This window comes from Anolis carolinensis, chromosome 2 (assembly GCF_035594765.1).
Source record: "Anolis carolinensis isolate JA03-04 chromosome 2, rAnoCar3.1.pri, whole genome shotgun sequence".
NCBI lineage: Eukaryota > Metazoa > Chordata > Lepidosauria > Squamata > Dactyloidae > Anolis > Anolis carolinensis.
In genome coordinates, this window is record NC_085842.1 from 288,679,539 (window position 1) to 288,694,817 (window position 15,279).

The window sequence follows — 15,279 nt, forward strand, 5'->3', positions numbered from 1 at the left end:
GGGACCCTGAAGAAGGAGACAGAAGGCCTGATCCTTGCAGCCCAGGAGCAAGCCATCAGAACAAATGCAATTAAGGCCAAGATCGAAAAATCAGCTGATGACCCAAAATGCAGACTGTGCAAGGAAGCTGACGAAACCATTGATCATATCCTCAGCTGCTGTAAAAAAATTGCACAGACAGACTACAAACAGAGCCCAAATGATCCATTGGAACTTATGTACCACCTGCCAGCAGCAAAGAACTGGTAGAATCACAAACCAGCAAAGGTCGTGGAAAATGAACACGCAAAGATACTGTGGGACTTCCGAATCCAGACTGACAAAGTTCTGGAACACAACACACCAGACATCACAGTTGTGGAAAAGAAAAAGGTTTGGATCATTGATGTTGCCATCCCAGGTGACAGTCGCATTGATGAAAAACAACAGGAAAAACTCAGCCGCTATCAGGACCTCAAGATTGAACTTCAAAGACTCTGGCAGAAACCAGTGCAGGTGGTCCCGGTGGTGATGGGCACACTGGGTGCCGTGCCAAAAGATCTCAGCCGGCATTTGGCAACAATAGACATTGACAAAATTACGATCTGCCAACTGCAAAAGGCCACCCTGCTGGGATCTGCACGCATCATCCGAAAATACATCACACAGTCCTAGACACTTGGGAAGTGTTCGACTTGTGATTTTGTGATATGAAATCCAGCATATCTATCTTGTTTGCTGTGTCATACAACGTCGTTGTGTCAATAATAATAATAATAATTTATTACCCGCCTCTCCTTGCAGTTTTAGGTGGTATAAAACATCATTAAAACAAAACACTATTAAAAGACATGCAACAGGATACACAGAGTTAAAATACAGGTTAAAATCCACTGATAAAATGCAGATTAAAATTAATAACTTAAAATTGACGGGGTTAACAGCTAGCCCCTTTCCCTAGGTAATTCCAGTTACAGCCAGAACCAGGGATAGCAAATATTATTATTATTATTATTTTTATTTACTTCACTTCTATCCCGCTCTTCTCACCCCGCAGGGGACTCAGAGCGGCGTACAACATATATTTAGACAAAAATGCAATGCCACATTATACAATGCAAATAAAACATAACAAAAAATCAATAGAAACAAATAAAATATAAATATAATTTAAAACCATTAACATTAAGATACTAAAACATAGAAATATAAAAACAGCATCTGAGTACACCTTCCCCCTCCCCCTTCATGGTCTTAATGTCTTCTTTGACTCTCTTGGATGCACTGGGCCCCCACCAGCATCCTCCTTTTATGCCCCAGCCTCAGGAGGCAGCAGGTGTTTCGGCTGGGCCTTGCTTCAGCCAGGCAGTCAGGGCCAGAGTCTGCAAGGAGCCAGTCACCAGGAGCTGAGGTCAAAGGCAGCCTGCAGCAAACAAACACTGCCCTTTCCTCCAAGCTCCTCGTTGTTGATGTTCCATGGCTGTCTAAGATGGTGCTGATTAACATTTAATTAAAATAACTTAATTAAAAGCTTGGGACCAATATAACATTTTGAACTAAATTTATTTTAGAGTCTGCAGTGGTATATTTATCTGGAGTTAGTAAGGCACGTCTTCTAAAAATAGGAATATAGATGATGCTATAATTACTAGAGCGCTAAACCAATTGTGAATGTAAGAAGGAAAACTAAATATGAGAAAATTAGCATTTGTACTGATGACAAAATTGTCCAGGATAACTTAATCCTAAAAATAGCTAAACATCAAAATAGTGCCATTATTGTACAGTAGAGTCTCACTTATCCAACATAAACGGGCCGGCAGAACATTGGATAAGCAAATATGTTGGATAATAAGGAGGGATTAAGGAAAAGCGTATTGAACATCAAATTAGGTTATGATTTTACAAATTAAGCACTAAAACATCATGTTATACAACAAATTTGACAGAAAAAGTAGTTCAATATGAAATAATGCGAAATAGTAATTACTGTATACGAAACAATACAAAATAGTAATTACTGTATTTCCGAATTTAGCACCAAAATATCACGATTTATTGAAAACATCGATTACAAAAATGCGTTAGATAATCCAGAACGTTGGATAAGTGAGTGTTGGATAAGTGAGACTCTACTGTACTTGTTTTTTTAATATTCTATATGTTTTTTAAAAATAGTCACCTCAACTATAGAGACACAAACGTATCTCTTCATTTTCTAGTTTGAATAAATCTCTGTATTTTTCTCATCTTTTCTATAAAGATTCTGTATAAAATGTGTCTGCAAAAACAATGAGCAGTAAGAAAGTGAATGATTTTAGGTTTTCTTGCTTTAAAATAGTAGATATCCATAGCATAGCAATGCAGAGAGTTTTCTGCTTAGAAAATGAAACTCTAGGAAAATGAAGTCCAACTTCACTGGGTTTAGAATTATGTCAGTCTTCCACTTTTCTTGGTACGGTGTTGTGAGAAGTGTAAAACGTGTAGAAAGTGGCACCTCAGGCACCTTCCACACAGCTGTATAAAATCCACATTGAACTGGATTATATGGCCGTGTAGACCCAGATAACCCATTTCAAAGCAAATATTGTGGATTATCTGCCTCAGTTGCTGGAAATCTCTTGGTCTGGCCATTCACATTTACCTGTAAATCACCCTATGTTTCAAAAATGCTTTTTATGATCTCCTTTTAAAAATACTTCAAAGTGGAGGAAGCACAGCTGCAGCACTGTTATTTATAGTTTGTAGTTCCTGTTATGATAATAATCGTTGCTAACTGTAGGAAAAAATATGGGTGAAAAGTTAACAGATAAGGTTTTTCTGAAGACACTTGGATGAGATCATTCACTTTTTTCATCAGTAAAACAAAATTTCAGATTGCAGCTCTTTGCTCAACTTTAATTTCTCTTCACATTTCCCTTTGACAGGCTTAATAGCTGATCTTCTGAAATTGAGTGAAATAATATATCTGCAGCTATTCATTTAGAACTTATAGAACTAAAGTGCTATCGCAAAAGGAGATTTTTAAAATACTTTTCCTATAGAATAGAATTTGGTAAGAAATACATGTGTATCTATCTCTCTTTGCACATACATACATACATGCATGCACACATACGTACATATATACCCAGTATATTTTGGTCCAAAAATTATATGGGAGTCTGAAATATATAATAATTATTGATGATATGTGGAATTTGATATCGATATAGTTTCTTCCTGCCAAGGAAGAAGTTTGTCAGAAATACAAACAATTGATCCCCTTCTGTCTTGTGTGTCCCTCCCATTTGCTCTGGAGGGTCCAGTAAATCTTCTTCACTTGTTTTGGAATGGTTTTGGTATTGGGACATGAGAGAAGTCTCCCATAAGGATGGTAAAACATCAAAACATCCGGGCGTCCCCTGGGCAACGTCCTTGCAGACAGCCAATTCTCTCACTCCAGAAGCAACTCCGGTTGCTCCTGACACGAAAAAAAAAACTTGTTTTGGAAGTGGGAAAAGGATTCTAAAGGGAAGAATGAATAACTGAAAATGGCTCCTCTCTGTTCCATGGATGGAGACCTTCCAATAATAGAGTGACAATTGTTGGATATCACTCATAAATATAGAAACGGCCTTGCATTTCATGTATGCTGCAAAAGTTGATATCTCATGCTTTTAAAAAATAAACACGTTGTTAATGACATTAATTTTGGGGAAAAGTTCTTTTATGAATTAATTTTACTCCCAAGAATGGATTTTTAACATTTTATTAAAGTAACATTTCAGAAATCCTGTAAATTAATTGTAGCTCCATGAGAGCCAAGATGGAGTAATGGCTTAAATGTTAGACTAGGAATGTTTGAATCCCAGCTCAGCCATGGAAATTCACTGGGTGACCTTAGCCAAGTCACACTCTCTCAGCCTGAGATGAAGACAACGGCAAACATTCTCTGGATAAACCTTTTCCAGAAGCCTTATGATTGGGTTGCTTGCCATAAATCAACATTGATTTGAAGGCAGAAACAACAAAAGGAAGAAAAATGTGCTGTCTTCATTCCTGAGCATACATACAGTAGAGTCTCACTTATCCAACATAAACGGGCCAGCAGAATGTTGGATAAGTGAATATGTTGGATAATAAGGAGAGATTAAGGAAAAGCCTATTAAACATCAAATTAGGTTATGATTTTACAAATTAAGCACCAAAACATCATGTTATACAACAAATTTGACAGAAAAAGTAGTTCAATACGCAGTAATGCTATGTACTAATTACTGTATTTACGAATTTAGCACCAAAATATCACGATGTATTGAAAACATTGACTACAAAAATGTGTTGGATAATCCAGAACGTTGGATAAGTGAATGTTGGATAAGTGAGACTCTACTGTACTACCTTCAGCAACAAGAGCTTTTTTAACCTTTTTAAGAAACAGGAACTGTGATTGAATACAGCTTGTTTCTGAACCATAGTTGAGAGATTAGGAACATACTGTAGGGTTATGTATTGTTTCTTCTCTCTAATGCAGAAATTCCTCCTTCCGTCTGTTTATTTTAAGCCCACACGATAAAATATTGACCATACAAAAGCCTTAAGGAAAGGCTATATCTCACAATTGTGGTATTTTTGTTTCGTGTCATTTATATCTTGCCTTTTTCCTGGAGTGGGACCCAAGGTAGCTCACCAAAAGAATCAGCTGGCACCCACCATTAAAATTTCAAAACACAATTACAAATAATTGCATTAAAAGGGTATGAAATGTTTAAAGAGCATACAAAAATAAAAATAAATCACCCCAAAACCCTCAGTGACAGCAATTAAATATTTAAAATCTTCTTGGACAAAAAGGTTTTGCCTGCTGCCAGAAGGAGAGTAGGGAATGGTGAAACATAGTGCGTGACACTTATAGTTTGATCTATATCTTGCTCATGAAATGGGGATTGTTTTTTTTATCTAACTTTAGGAACATGAATTTTTGCATTAGCCCATGTTGGCACATGTATCTATCATCATCTGCACTTATTTCTGTAATTATTTATTTGTGAAAATGGAGGACTGAGAGTCAGAAAGGGGTCTGACGATTTAATAACTTTACTAAGCAGAACTTGGATACCATTTATGAGATTTGATTTTTCACATGGAATGTAAATTTAATGTCTAGATATTTGTAGTTTGCGTGATGCTATGGTATTATAAATTAGAAATAAAAAAGGAATCATTAAATATTTGACCCCCTTTGTGACTTTTGGCCCACCCTATACTACCATGTGGATGATGGTCACATTTATTCTGGTAGTTACATCATGGGCTGTTGTCTTTACAGTTATTACTAGAGCATCAGGATGCCATTGCTCCTGACCAAAATGATGTCTTAAATGAACTCCTACAAGGACTGGGGGAAGTTCCTGATGTGGACACCTTCCTAGGTAAGATCAATTTTAGAAATGCTATTTTCAAAATTAAAATTTAGATGCTTGTTGTTATTATCAGCTAAACATTCAAAGTATTAATATTTCCTTTTTTTTAATACAGGAGAAGGAACTATTGATCCCAATGATCCTAACAAGGAAAGCACTTTAAGTCAACTTGTTAAGACAGAAATTTCTCTTTCGTTAACCAGGAAATATGATTTACGAGAAGGTGAAGAACAGGACATCAAGGGCTTGATGATGAAGTATGTTCTCACAAAATGCAGAATTACCAAAACATTTCCTTAAAATTTAGTGCTATAAATGGTTATGCACATTGGACTAAAGAAAACCTTTTACTTTATCTGAGTAATAGATAAAAGATGCTATTGGCTAAGAAATAATATTTATACCTAGAAAGATTTGGCATTTACACACATGCAGGATCTTATATAATGAAGGGTCAGTATTTAGAATATTTCTTCACTGGAAGCAAAGCCTTGTTTTGACTCCTGGACATGCAATACAGTACATGCAGAAATTAGTGGGACTTCATTAAAGTTTCTTCAGTATAATTGATTTAATTGATGCACCATTAACGAAAGCAAACAAAAACATCTAAGTAACTATAACCTTCCCCTAACCCCTGTTATGTATTCTGAAGCAACTTTGGTGGTGTGTCTGTATATGAAGAAAAATGAGGTGGTTGAATAAGCAAGACTATCCGAGAAATAAGTTTCAGTACACTTTAGCAGCGTTAAATTAAGACAGATGTTTCCTTTGGTTTCCTGTAAAGTCTAATCTGTATCCTGCTAGTCAAACATTCCTCTTTCTTAAAACCTTATCATGAAGCAGTTACAATATGTTCTTTCTATGGTATTCTGAAAAGCATCTTATTGCATTTTCCAATGACATGTTGTTATAAAGGCTATTAAAATACTATCGTACAAAAACAACTTTCCCTATTGAGTCATCAGGATGCAATGCTATGATTCTAAAATTTGCATTGTTTCTTAGAATTCAACCAATTTCAAAGCGACCTACATGTAAATCGATGGCACCATTTATAATAAATAACAATATGGTGGAGGTTAAAATAAAGAATTGAACATATAAAGACTCATTTGCCTATCTGCATTGAAAACTCACTGAATTGGACTGCAGAGGATAAACAGAATTGGAAATGGCACTTTATTTACTGTACCTTTTGGTGACAATACCAGGGGTGCAAACCTTAATTGAGACTTTCTTCTTCTTGGGATTATGTCAGTGGAAGCTTATGTCATTTTTATGGCAAGTGTTTTGGTTGAGTGGAAGCTCAAATTGAAGTAGAAGCTCACAACATCAACACACCAGCTATTGGTGATAGTGTATGCCTTAAAGTAATTTTTGATTACCTTAAGGTGAACCTATCATGTGATTTTCTTGATAAGATTTCTTCTGAGGACATTTGCATTTCTCTGAAATTAAGAGAGAATAACTTGCCCAATTGCGTTTCTAGTGGCCAAGGAGGGATTCAAACCCTCAGCATTCAGATCATTACACCATGCAGTGCAGCTGGATGGGCAGATCAATCCAGTTGTACTTTCTCCACCATTCACATTTTCAATTTTTTGTGGATTCTGATAGAAATGAAACTGAACTCAAATTCTCACTCATTCGTAACCCAAACAACTGCTTGCTGAGGACTACTGTATTGATGTGTTGTCGAAGGCTTTCATGGCCAGAATCACTGGGTTGCTGTGAGTTTTCCAGGCTGCATGGCCATGTTCCAGAAGCATTCTCCCCTGATGTTTTGCCCATATCTATGGCAGGCATCCTGTGAAGTTGTGACGTCAAGAGAGAATGCTTCTGGAACATGACCATACAGCTCAGAAAACTCACAGCAACCCACCAACTACTGTATTTCTTCAATTCTAATACATACTTTTCCCCTATATAAACATCTCTAAAAATAGGGTGCATCTTAGAATCACAGGTGTATTGCGTATTTTTATTGATAGTGATGGTACTAAAATTAGGGTGTGTCTTACAATCATTCAAGATTGTCTCTTTCAGCCTAAAAAATAAGAGATACATTAAAGATGAACCAATTTATTTCAGCATTAAGCTTCATGGACTCCAGTTTATAATATGCAAGTAATCACTTTCTCATTAGGTTTTGGGGAGGCTTTACCAGTACCAAAAAGTTTTTGCAGAGAACAATTCTGGTCTCTCTGTTACTGTCAGTTTCTCTGAGAATTTTGTCAGTGAACCTTTATTTCCTGTTTACCCAGAGAGCTGCCATGCCCTCTTCCCCTTGTCAAACCCCCTTGGCTCATTATCTCTTATTTTCTGGAGTTCTCTTAGCCTCCAGTACCTTCACCCAAGTGTAAAGAGCTATCAACTATCATTTGACAGTTCTCAAAGTGCCATTCCCTCCGGGCTCTGACAATTCCACCCACAGAAATCTTTAAAATCACAGAGATGGAAGGGATTCAGACAAATGCTGGATATCATTATCTTGGAAGGTCGACTCCTAGATTATTTTAAAAGATGTTAGGGTGAATTTTTTAAAAAAAAACTTAAGAGGGTGTCAGCAAAAGAAAGACATCCGGATGAGTCATAAACAAGAAGAAGAGCAGAACAGCAACAAATTTGGTCTAAAAAACGAGCAGAGAGAATGAATCATAAATAAAGCCAGTTCACACTAAGAATATAGAATGCTTGAGTAAATTAACACATCTTTGTGCATTAGTAGAATACATGCACCTCCATTGGTGACATAACATTGTAGAGAGTGAATAATGCTAGTAAAAAGGGTTTCTGATTTGTTTGAATTAAATTACTAATCACTAAACCTAAAATGAACACAATGGGAGTTCTGATGATCTCATAGGGTTGTCTTGTAAAGTGCATTTCTGTAAATTGTTTCAATTCTTCCATTAAGGACAAAAAGGCTTATTATTGATGTGATACGAGCTCAGCCAGGAGAGTCACTTGCAAAAATCTTGGAAACACCAGCAACAGAACTTCAGGTAATTAACTTGTTATATATAAATCTTGAAGACTTATGTCTTGAGAGAGCAATGTAAAGAGCAAATGTGTGATTAAAGAAAGCTAAGCATTTCTTTTCATATGTATGAATATAATTGAATGTTATTTGCTCATTAGCAGAAATAACCTAACTTTGCAAGAAACATCTTTTAATTAAACTAAAATTAATTCATCTTAAATACAAAGTAATACTTAGGGGCACACCCCTAGACTCTCTTTAGCATCTAAATCTGGTGTCTAGGTTTTATAGTGTCGGGGCTGCAGTGGAGTGTATATTTATTTATTTATTTATTTATTTATTTACAGCATTTATATTCCGCCCTTCTCACCCCGAAGGGGACTCAGGGCGGATCACATTACACATATAGGCAAACATTCAATGCCTTTTAACATAGAACAAAGACAAAACAAACATAGGCTCCAAGTGGGCATTGAACTCATGACCTCCTGGTCAGAGTGATTCATTGCAGCTGGTTGCAGCTGGCTTGCTCTCCAGCCTACGCCACAGCCCGGGCCTTATAGATTATATATAGATTATATTACATATTGTTTCCAAGATGTACAGATGAGCATATATCATTGTTCTCTCATCCATGCACATAATTTTATCCTTACAATCATCCTTTGAGATTATTTATGCTGAAAGAATGTGCCCAGACCAAATTGCTCACTGGGTTTCCTATTTGGTATTATTTGCTTAACTTGAATCAACTCACCTAGCTTCAGTACATTACACTAGCTGTTGAGAAATGTTCAATATATTATTTCTAGATAGGCAATTGGCTCTTTATCATGGATCCAGATCCACACCTTTTTCTCATTGTAGACTGCCAGTTCTTGTATATCACTATTTTTGTGGGTATTTGAAATGCACATTTAAGATTAATCTGTTAAACCTGTACCTATTAGATTCAGCTCACAAAGGCTATTACATTAAAATTTAGTTTAATATCATGGAAAATCTCTTGTTGATTCCCACTGAGTGTTCCAGGATAATGTTTTGATGGGCTTTCAACATGAATTTATTTAGTTTGTAGCAAAAACAAACAACTGTCTGGGAAAACGTTGTGGGAACTGAGTGAAAATATTTGCCTTTAAAATAGCTTACATGCTTTCTGAACTGTCAGTATTCAAAAACCAGATTATTATAAGGAAATAAATGTAACTAATTTATATAAATTAAAATGTTGCCTGCAATGTATTTTGGGAATGTTGTACAAACAGGAAGATATTTTAAGTGGGAATAAAATGGTCATGTGAAATAAGAGATAGAGCTCATCTCCCTTTAATGGTTGTGTGGAAGAGGGAAGTTCAACAGATGCTGCTTGTTAATGCTTGTGGCCCTTGTGAAAAAACATACAATTGAGGAGGATGGATGGGCAAGTTTTCTATATTTTAAGATCCTAGGGTTGGAAGAGATCTCATGGGCTATCCAGTCCAGTCCCCTGCCAAGAAGTGGGAAAATCACATTCAAGGCAAGAGGAAGGTAACAGTTAGTTCTTGCCTCCTCAGAACAGGACAAGAAACAGTGGACTTAATTTATGCATATTTTCCTACCAGTAGTACCCCTTAGCGCAGTGTATCTCAGAATGCCACATCCCTTGCTTTGTGGCCTAGTGTCACCTCCTGTTCTATCCTGGATCGCTCAACAGCCATCTAGACCAATATTATATGGGCTACAGGTGAAGACAGGATCCTGTGCATATCACCATCTCTTCTCCATTCTGCCAGTAGAATCTTCTGCTTGATCAAAATCCTTTTATGAACAGGAGACTTTCTCGTTGCAGAAGGGAAAGCCTGGATGTATGGCACTATATTTAGAAATACAGTAGAGTCTCACTTATCCAACATAAATGGGCCGGCAGAACATTAGATAAGCGAATATGTTGGATAATAAGGAGGGATCAAGGAAAAGTCTATTAAACATCAATTTAGGTTATGATTTTACAAATTAAGCACCAAAACATCATGTTATACAACAAATTTGACAGAAAAGGTAGTTCAATATGCAGTAATGCTATGTAGTAATTACGGTATTTACGAATTTAGCACCAAAATATCACGATGTATTGAAAACATTGACTACAAAAATGTGTTGGATAATCCAGAACATTGGATAAGCGAATGTTGGATAAGTGAGACTCTACTGTAGATGGTGATTTATGTTGATCATTAGGATGAAACATGTAAGAAAGGAAGAGATTTCCAGAGAGGCATGTGTTCTGTAGTTATTTCCCTTACAGTTTTTCCAAAATAAATTTGGGCAAATCATCTGTCATAGAAATAACAGGTGGTCAGCTTATGTATGCATGCTACAAGTAATGCAAACAGAAAAATACTCTGGAGCATCTGGACAAAAGCAGAGAACACCCCTACAATTTAACATAGTCAGGCTCTCCTCTGTTCACTAGAGAGAAGCAAAAGCAAAGTAGGGTAACATCTAGAGGATGTTAGTAATGTAGTATGTGTGAATAAACCTATACATTGCTTTTGCTTGATTGAAGAATCCTTGCCAAAATAATTGCCAAACACATGGAGTAGGAAAGCTGCATGAACAATCCTAAATACAAAGGCTTTTTATTTCATGTAGGAAAGTGATGACATCACTGGGTCTAAATTGCATATAGTTCATATGTTTTCGTATTTGTATAAAGATGTAAATTGGTCTTTCTCTTAGGAAGCAGAGCACTTAAAAGTAATAGAAAAACGTGCACTCTTGGACTCAAAAACTCCAGAGAAAATGAAACACAGTCGATCTATCCTTGAAGAAGGGCAGCTACCATTAGAGCAAAAGAAAAGGAAAATACAGAGGAATCTCCGAACACTGGAGCAGGCCGGACTAGTTTCATCTGAAAACAAGTACCAGGACATCATCAATGAAATAGCAAAGGTTATTATAATTACACTCCATCAACTACTTGGTACACTCTATCAACTACTTGCACATTTTCATTCTGAATATCATTTTGTGTCACAAAATATTTGTAAAGAAAAGTATATATTATAAAGATTTTTTTATAAAGTAATGTGTGATATGTGTAACAAGTGTACAATATAATAATTCCAATTAACTTTGCTTGAAGGTTAGTATACAAAAACACCTAAGAAAAAAGAAGTAGCAGATTTTTTGTAGGCTAACTTTACTTTCTCAGCTACATTATGACAACTCTAAGGTGAATCTATCACAAGGTTTTCTTTGCAGAATTTGTACTGACCTTGCTTTCCTCTAAAGCTGAGAGAGTGTGACTTGTTCATGGTTACCCAATAGGTTTCCTTGGCTGAGTGGGTATTGAAACCCTGAACTCCAGTCCTAGTCCACACTTGACTTTCTTGTGATTTTTTTTAGTATTCCCTAAAGGTTTCCAAAACCATCCTGTTTTTAAGCATATGCAGTTTGCTTGTCTATTTCATACCTCTAGTTTGGTATAGGTGACCCCTCTGTCCATGTCATCATCCCAAACAGGCCTGTTGGGTAAGATAGGTCTGCAGAATTAAAACAATAAACTCTTGAATAAACCATATTTTCTTTCCTTGAAAATTCTTTAGGATATCAGAAATCAAAGAAGATATAGGCAACATCGGAAAGCAGAACTGGTGAAACTCCAGCAAACATTGAATGCGCTCAATTCCAAGAAAGCTTTTTATGAGGACCAAGTCAATTATTACAATACGTATATCAAAACATGCCTAGATAATTTAACAAGAAAGTAAGTAAAATGTTTTTACTATCATAGAATACGCAGTGTTGATAACATGCCAAAGGCCAGGACTACGTGGAGACCTGCTAAAACCTGTAGACGAACTGTGACGTCCTGCAGATGTTAGAAGCCTTTGGAGATCTTTAAATGACAGTCGGATAGCCAACTTTTGGAGTTCCTTTAGTTGTGATATAGAGGGTTGAACTAGTTCTGATTTTTATATTCTGCCTCCCTTTAAAGATGTCATTTAGGAGAAATATATTAAACTTGAAAACATTTGCCTTTCCAAAGAAACACTAAACACATTGCCTACCTAATATTTGTTTCCATCTTTTCAATTTTCCAGAAATTCACGGAGATCAATCAAATTAAATGGGAAACAAGAGGAGAAAGGAAACAAACTGAAGAATGTTTCGCTGAAGTATACAGCAGCAAGGCTACATGAAAAGGGGGTTATACTAGGAATTGATGATCTTCAGCCTAACCAGTACGTTTTATGCTTAATGTATTCAGAGTATTCGTTTGGCTAATTAAACTGTTAAATTGTGTGACCTGGCCAAGATCCAGTGGTCTAATTCTGACACCTGAATTGACCATCCTCTTTCCTTCCTGCTGCTCTATCTTAAAAGCATACTCCAAAGCACACAGTGAGACATGTTCTCTACACTACAAAGTGCAGTAGAAAAGAAAAGAAGAAAATTCCAGTTCCCCTTTTTGTGATACAGAAGTAGGGGCTTTTGGATTTGGCCAATACTTAGCAACCGATTTCTAAGTTTTTAATAGCTTTATGTGCTTGTTTTATGTGTAGTATTTTTAGCTCATTCACTCCAAAATGTGTCTTTTTCTTTTCTAAGGTTTAAGAATGTGATGTTTGACATTTCACCTGGTGAAGAAGTGGGTGACTTTGATATCAAAGCTAAATTCTTGGGTGTGGAGATGGAAAAAGTGCAGCTCCATTTTCAGGTATTTTTTAAAAAAGCATAAAGAGGTGTGTCTTGTAAAAGGTGTGTTTTTCACTCACGTATTGATTGTGTTAGGCAGCAAATTAGAAGTGATCAAAGTATTTTACATAGTAATTTATGTAAAATAGCAATCTATTTCAACAGCACTAGTTAAATCATCATTTTGTTGATAGGTGAAATCTAGTCTTTCCTAAAGTGACTTACTGAGTTTATGGGTGATATCTGAACTGGAAAAAGTTCCTTTTTTTTGGACAGTTGGTCCCAGTATCCCTCAATCAGCATAATCATTACTCATGTTATCTATGGAATTCTGAAAGTGGTTACCTGGCTGAGAGCCGGCTTTTAGCAAAGCAGGTTAACCACCAGCTGCAATAAATCTTGCTAATCAAAAGGTTGGCAGTTCGAAACCTGGGTCAAGGGTGAGCGCCTGACCTTCAGCCCAGCCCACTGCCCACCTAGCAGATCGAAAACAGCTGTGAGCAGATAAATAGGTATCGCTTAAGCAGGGAAATAGCTGACTGAAAGGTTAGCGGTTCAAATCCTGCTCTCTGGATTTGAACTGCTAACCTTTCAGTCAGCAATTTCAGCAGTTCAGTGGTTTAACTCGCTGCACCACCGGGAGCTCCCACACCATACAAATCTTGTCCAATTTCAGATAATCTTATATTATCTGCTTAGAACTGGATTATATGAGGCCCCTTCTACACAGCTGTATAAAATACACACTGAAGTGGTTTATATGGCAGTTTGGGATCAAGATAATCTAGTTCAAAGCAGATAATATAAGATTATAAATGGGTAATATAGCTGTGTGGAAGGGCCTTGAGTCTACACTGCCATATACTGTAATCCAGTTAAAATCTGATAATCTGTATTTATAGGCAGTGTGGAAGAGGCCTAAGTAAGGCCTAACTCTGCCTGTCCCCTGGGCTGAGTGGGTTGCTAGGAGACCAAGTGGGCGGAGCTTAGCCTTCTAACTGGCAGCAATTGGATACAAACAATTATTCCTCTCCCTCTAATAAGGACTTTATTTGTCTTTTCTTTTTGTTGTATGAACGTAGAGGCATGGATGAGGGGTTGTGCTGCCAAGTTTAGTGTTTCTGGGATGTGAAGTTTTGTTGTTTTGTTCTAGGCCGAAATTTCATTACCCTTTTATATATATAGATTTTAATTATGATTTCTTTTTTATTGTAGGACTTGCTTCAGATGCAGTATGAAGGCGTCTCTGTAATGAAAATGTTTGATAAAGCTAAAGTGAATGTAAACCTCCTCATATTTCTGCTGAACAAGAAATTCTATGGAAAATGAAGATTAATAATATCTTGGACTCTGCTTCAAATCAAGTCCCAGTTGTGGGTCCGTGTTTTAACTATTTGAAGCTTATTATACTTTCTTCAAGAAAGTCCACGAGAATGTACTTACGTGCCTTTTTCATAATTGGATAAAATAGTAGTAAAATAAGAACATACAAATCGATTTAAGTACTTCCAGATTTCTGTGGTGTTGGTACTCATTTTCAGAAATGATTTAGTGGCATCCAAACATTGTGTGGCTGATCTTTTTAAATATGCAGGTCATTTATTTGAACAGCGTCTATAGAACTCTTCCCCCCATTTCACCCACACATCCCCCAATTTACCAAATATAGTTCTCCTTACACAATTATTCATAGGAAAAATAAATCCGAATTTGAGTCTCTAAAGAATAGCAAATGTTTCTTAAATTCTGGGGCTTTCCCCCAGAGACCTGTCAATTGTAAAGTGAATTATTGTGCAATGCAAAGTTTTTATAGGTAATTATAAATTTAACACTTACTGTATAAAAATATATATATTGCAATTCATTCGTACTAAAAATGCACTACTGCCTCATTGAAATCTTCTATACACCGCCTTTTAATTTAAGTGTAAAGGGGCAATTTGAATAGTGATCGGGTTTTTTTGCAATGTACTTGAGGTATTTTAAAAGGAATAAATTGTGCCTGTCTTTTTGTAAGAAAAAAAATTAAAATCACAAATAAAATGCAATCAATCAACATCTGCTTGGTTTTAAATTGTTTCTTTTTAACATTAAAGGGTTTTTGTGTTTTGGATTTTTAAAAACTGTTTATTTAGTAAAGGGTAAAGGTTTTCTCCTGACATTAAGTCTAGTTGTTTCCGACTCTGGTGGTGCTCATCTGAATTCCTAAGCTAAAGAGCCGGCATTGTT

General features: G+C 36.3%; 1 protein-coding gene across 3 annotated transcripts in view; it reads left to right on the forward strand.

Annotated features, from left to right (window-relative positions):
* iqgap2 (IQ motif containing GTPase activating protein 2) overlaps window positions 1–15,108 on the forward strand; it is a 182,587-nt gene extending 167,479 nt beyond the window's left edge. For all 3 annotated transcript variants that reach the window (XM_062972342.1, XM_062972345.1, XM_062972344.1), the window contains 8 exons: window positions 5,291–5,393; window positions 5,500–5,641; window positions 8,305–8,392; window positions 11,089–11,301; window positions 11,958–12,118; window positions 12,456–12,596; window positions 12,964–13,072; window positions 14,266–15,108. In XM_062972342.1, the coding sequence (XP_062828412.1) occupies window positions 5,291–5,393; window positions 5,500–5,641; window positions 8,305–8,392; window positions 11,089–11,301; window positions 11,958–12,118; window positions 12,456–12,596; window positions 12,964–13,072; window positions 14,266–14,379 (1,071 nt within the window). In that variant the 3' untranslated portion in view covers window positions 14,380–15,108. The remainder of the gene's footprint in view (window positions 1–5,290; window positions 5,394–5,499; window positions 5,642–8,304; window positions 8,393–11,088; window positions 11,302–11,957; window positions 12,119–12,455; window positions 12,597–12,963; window positions 13,073–14,265) is intronic.
* Window positions 15,109–15,279: the final 171 nt, after the last annotated feature.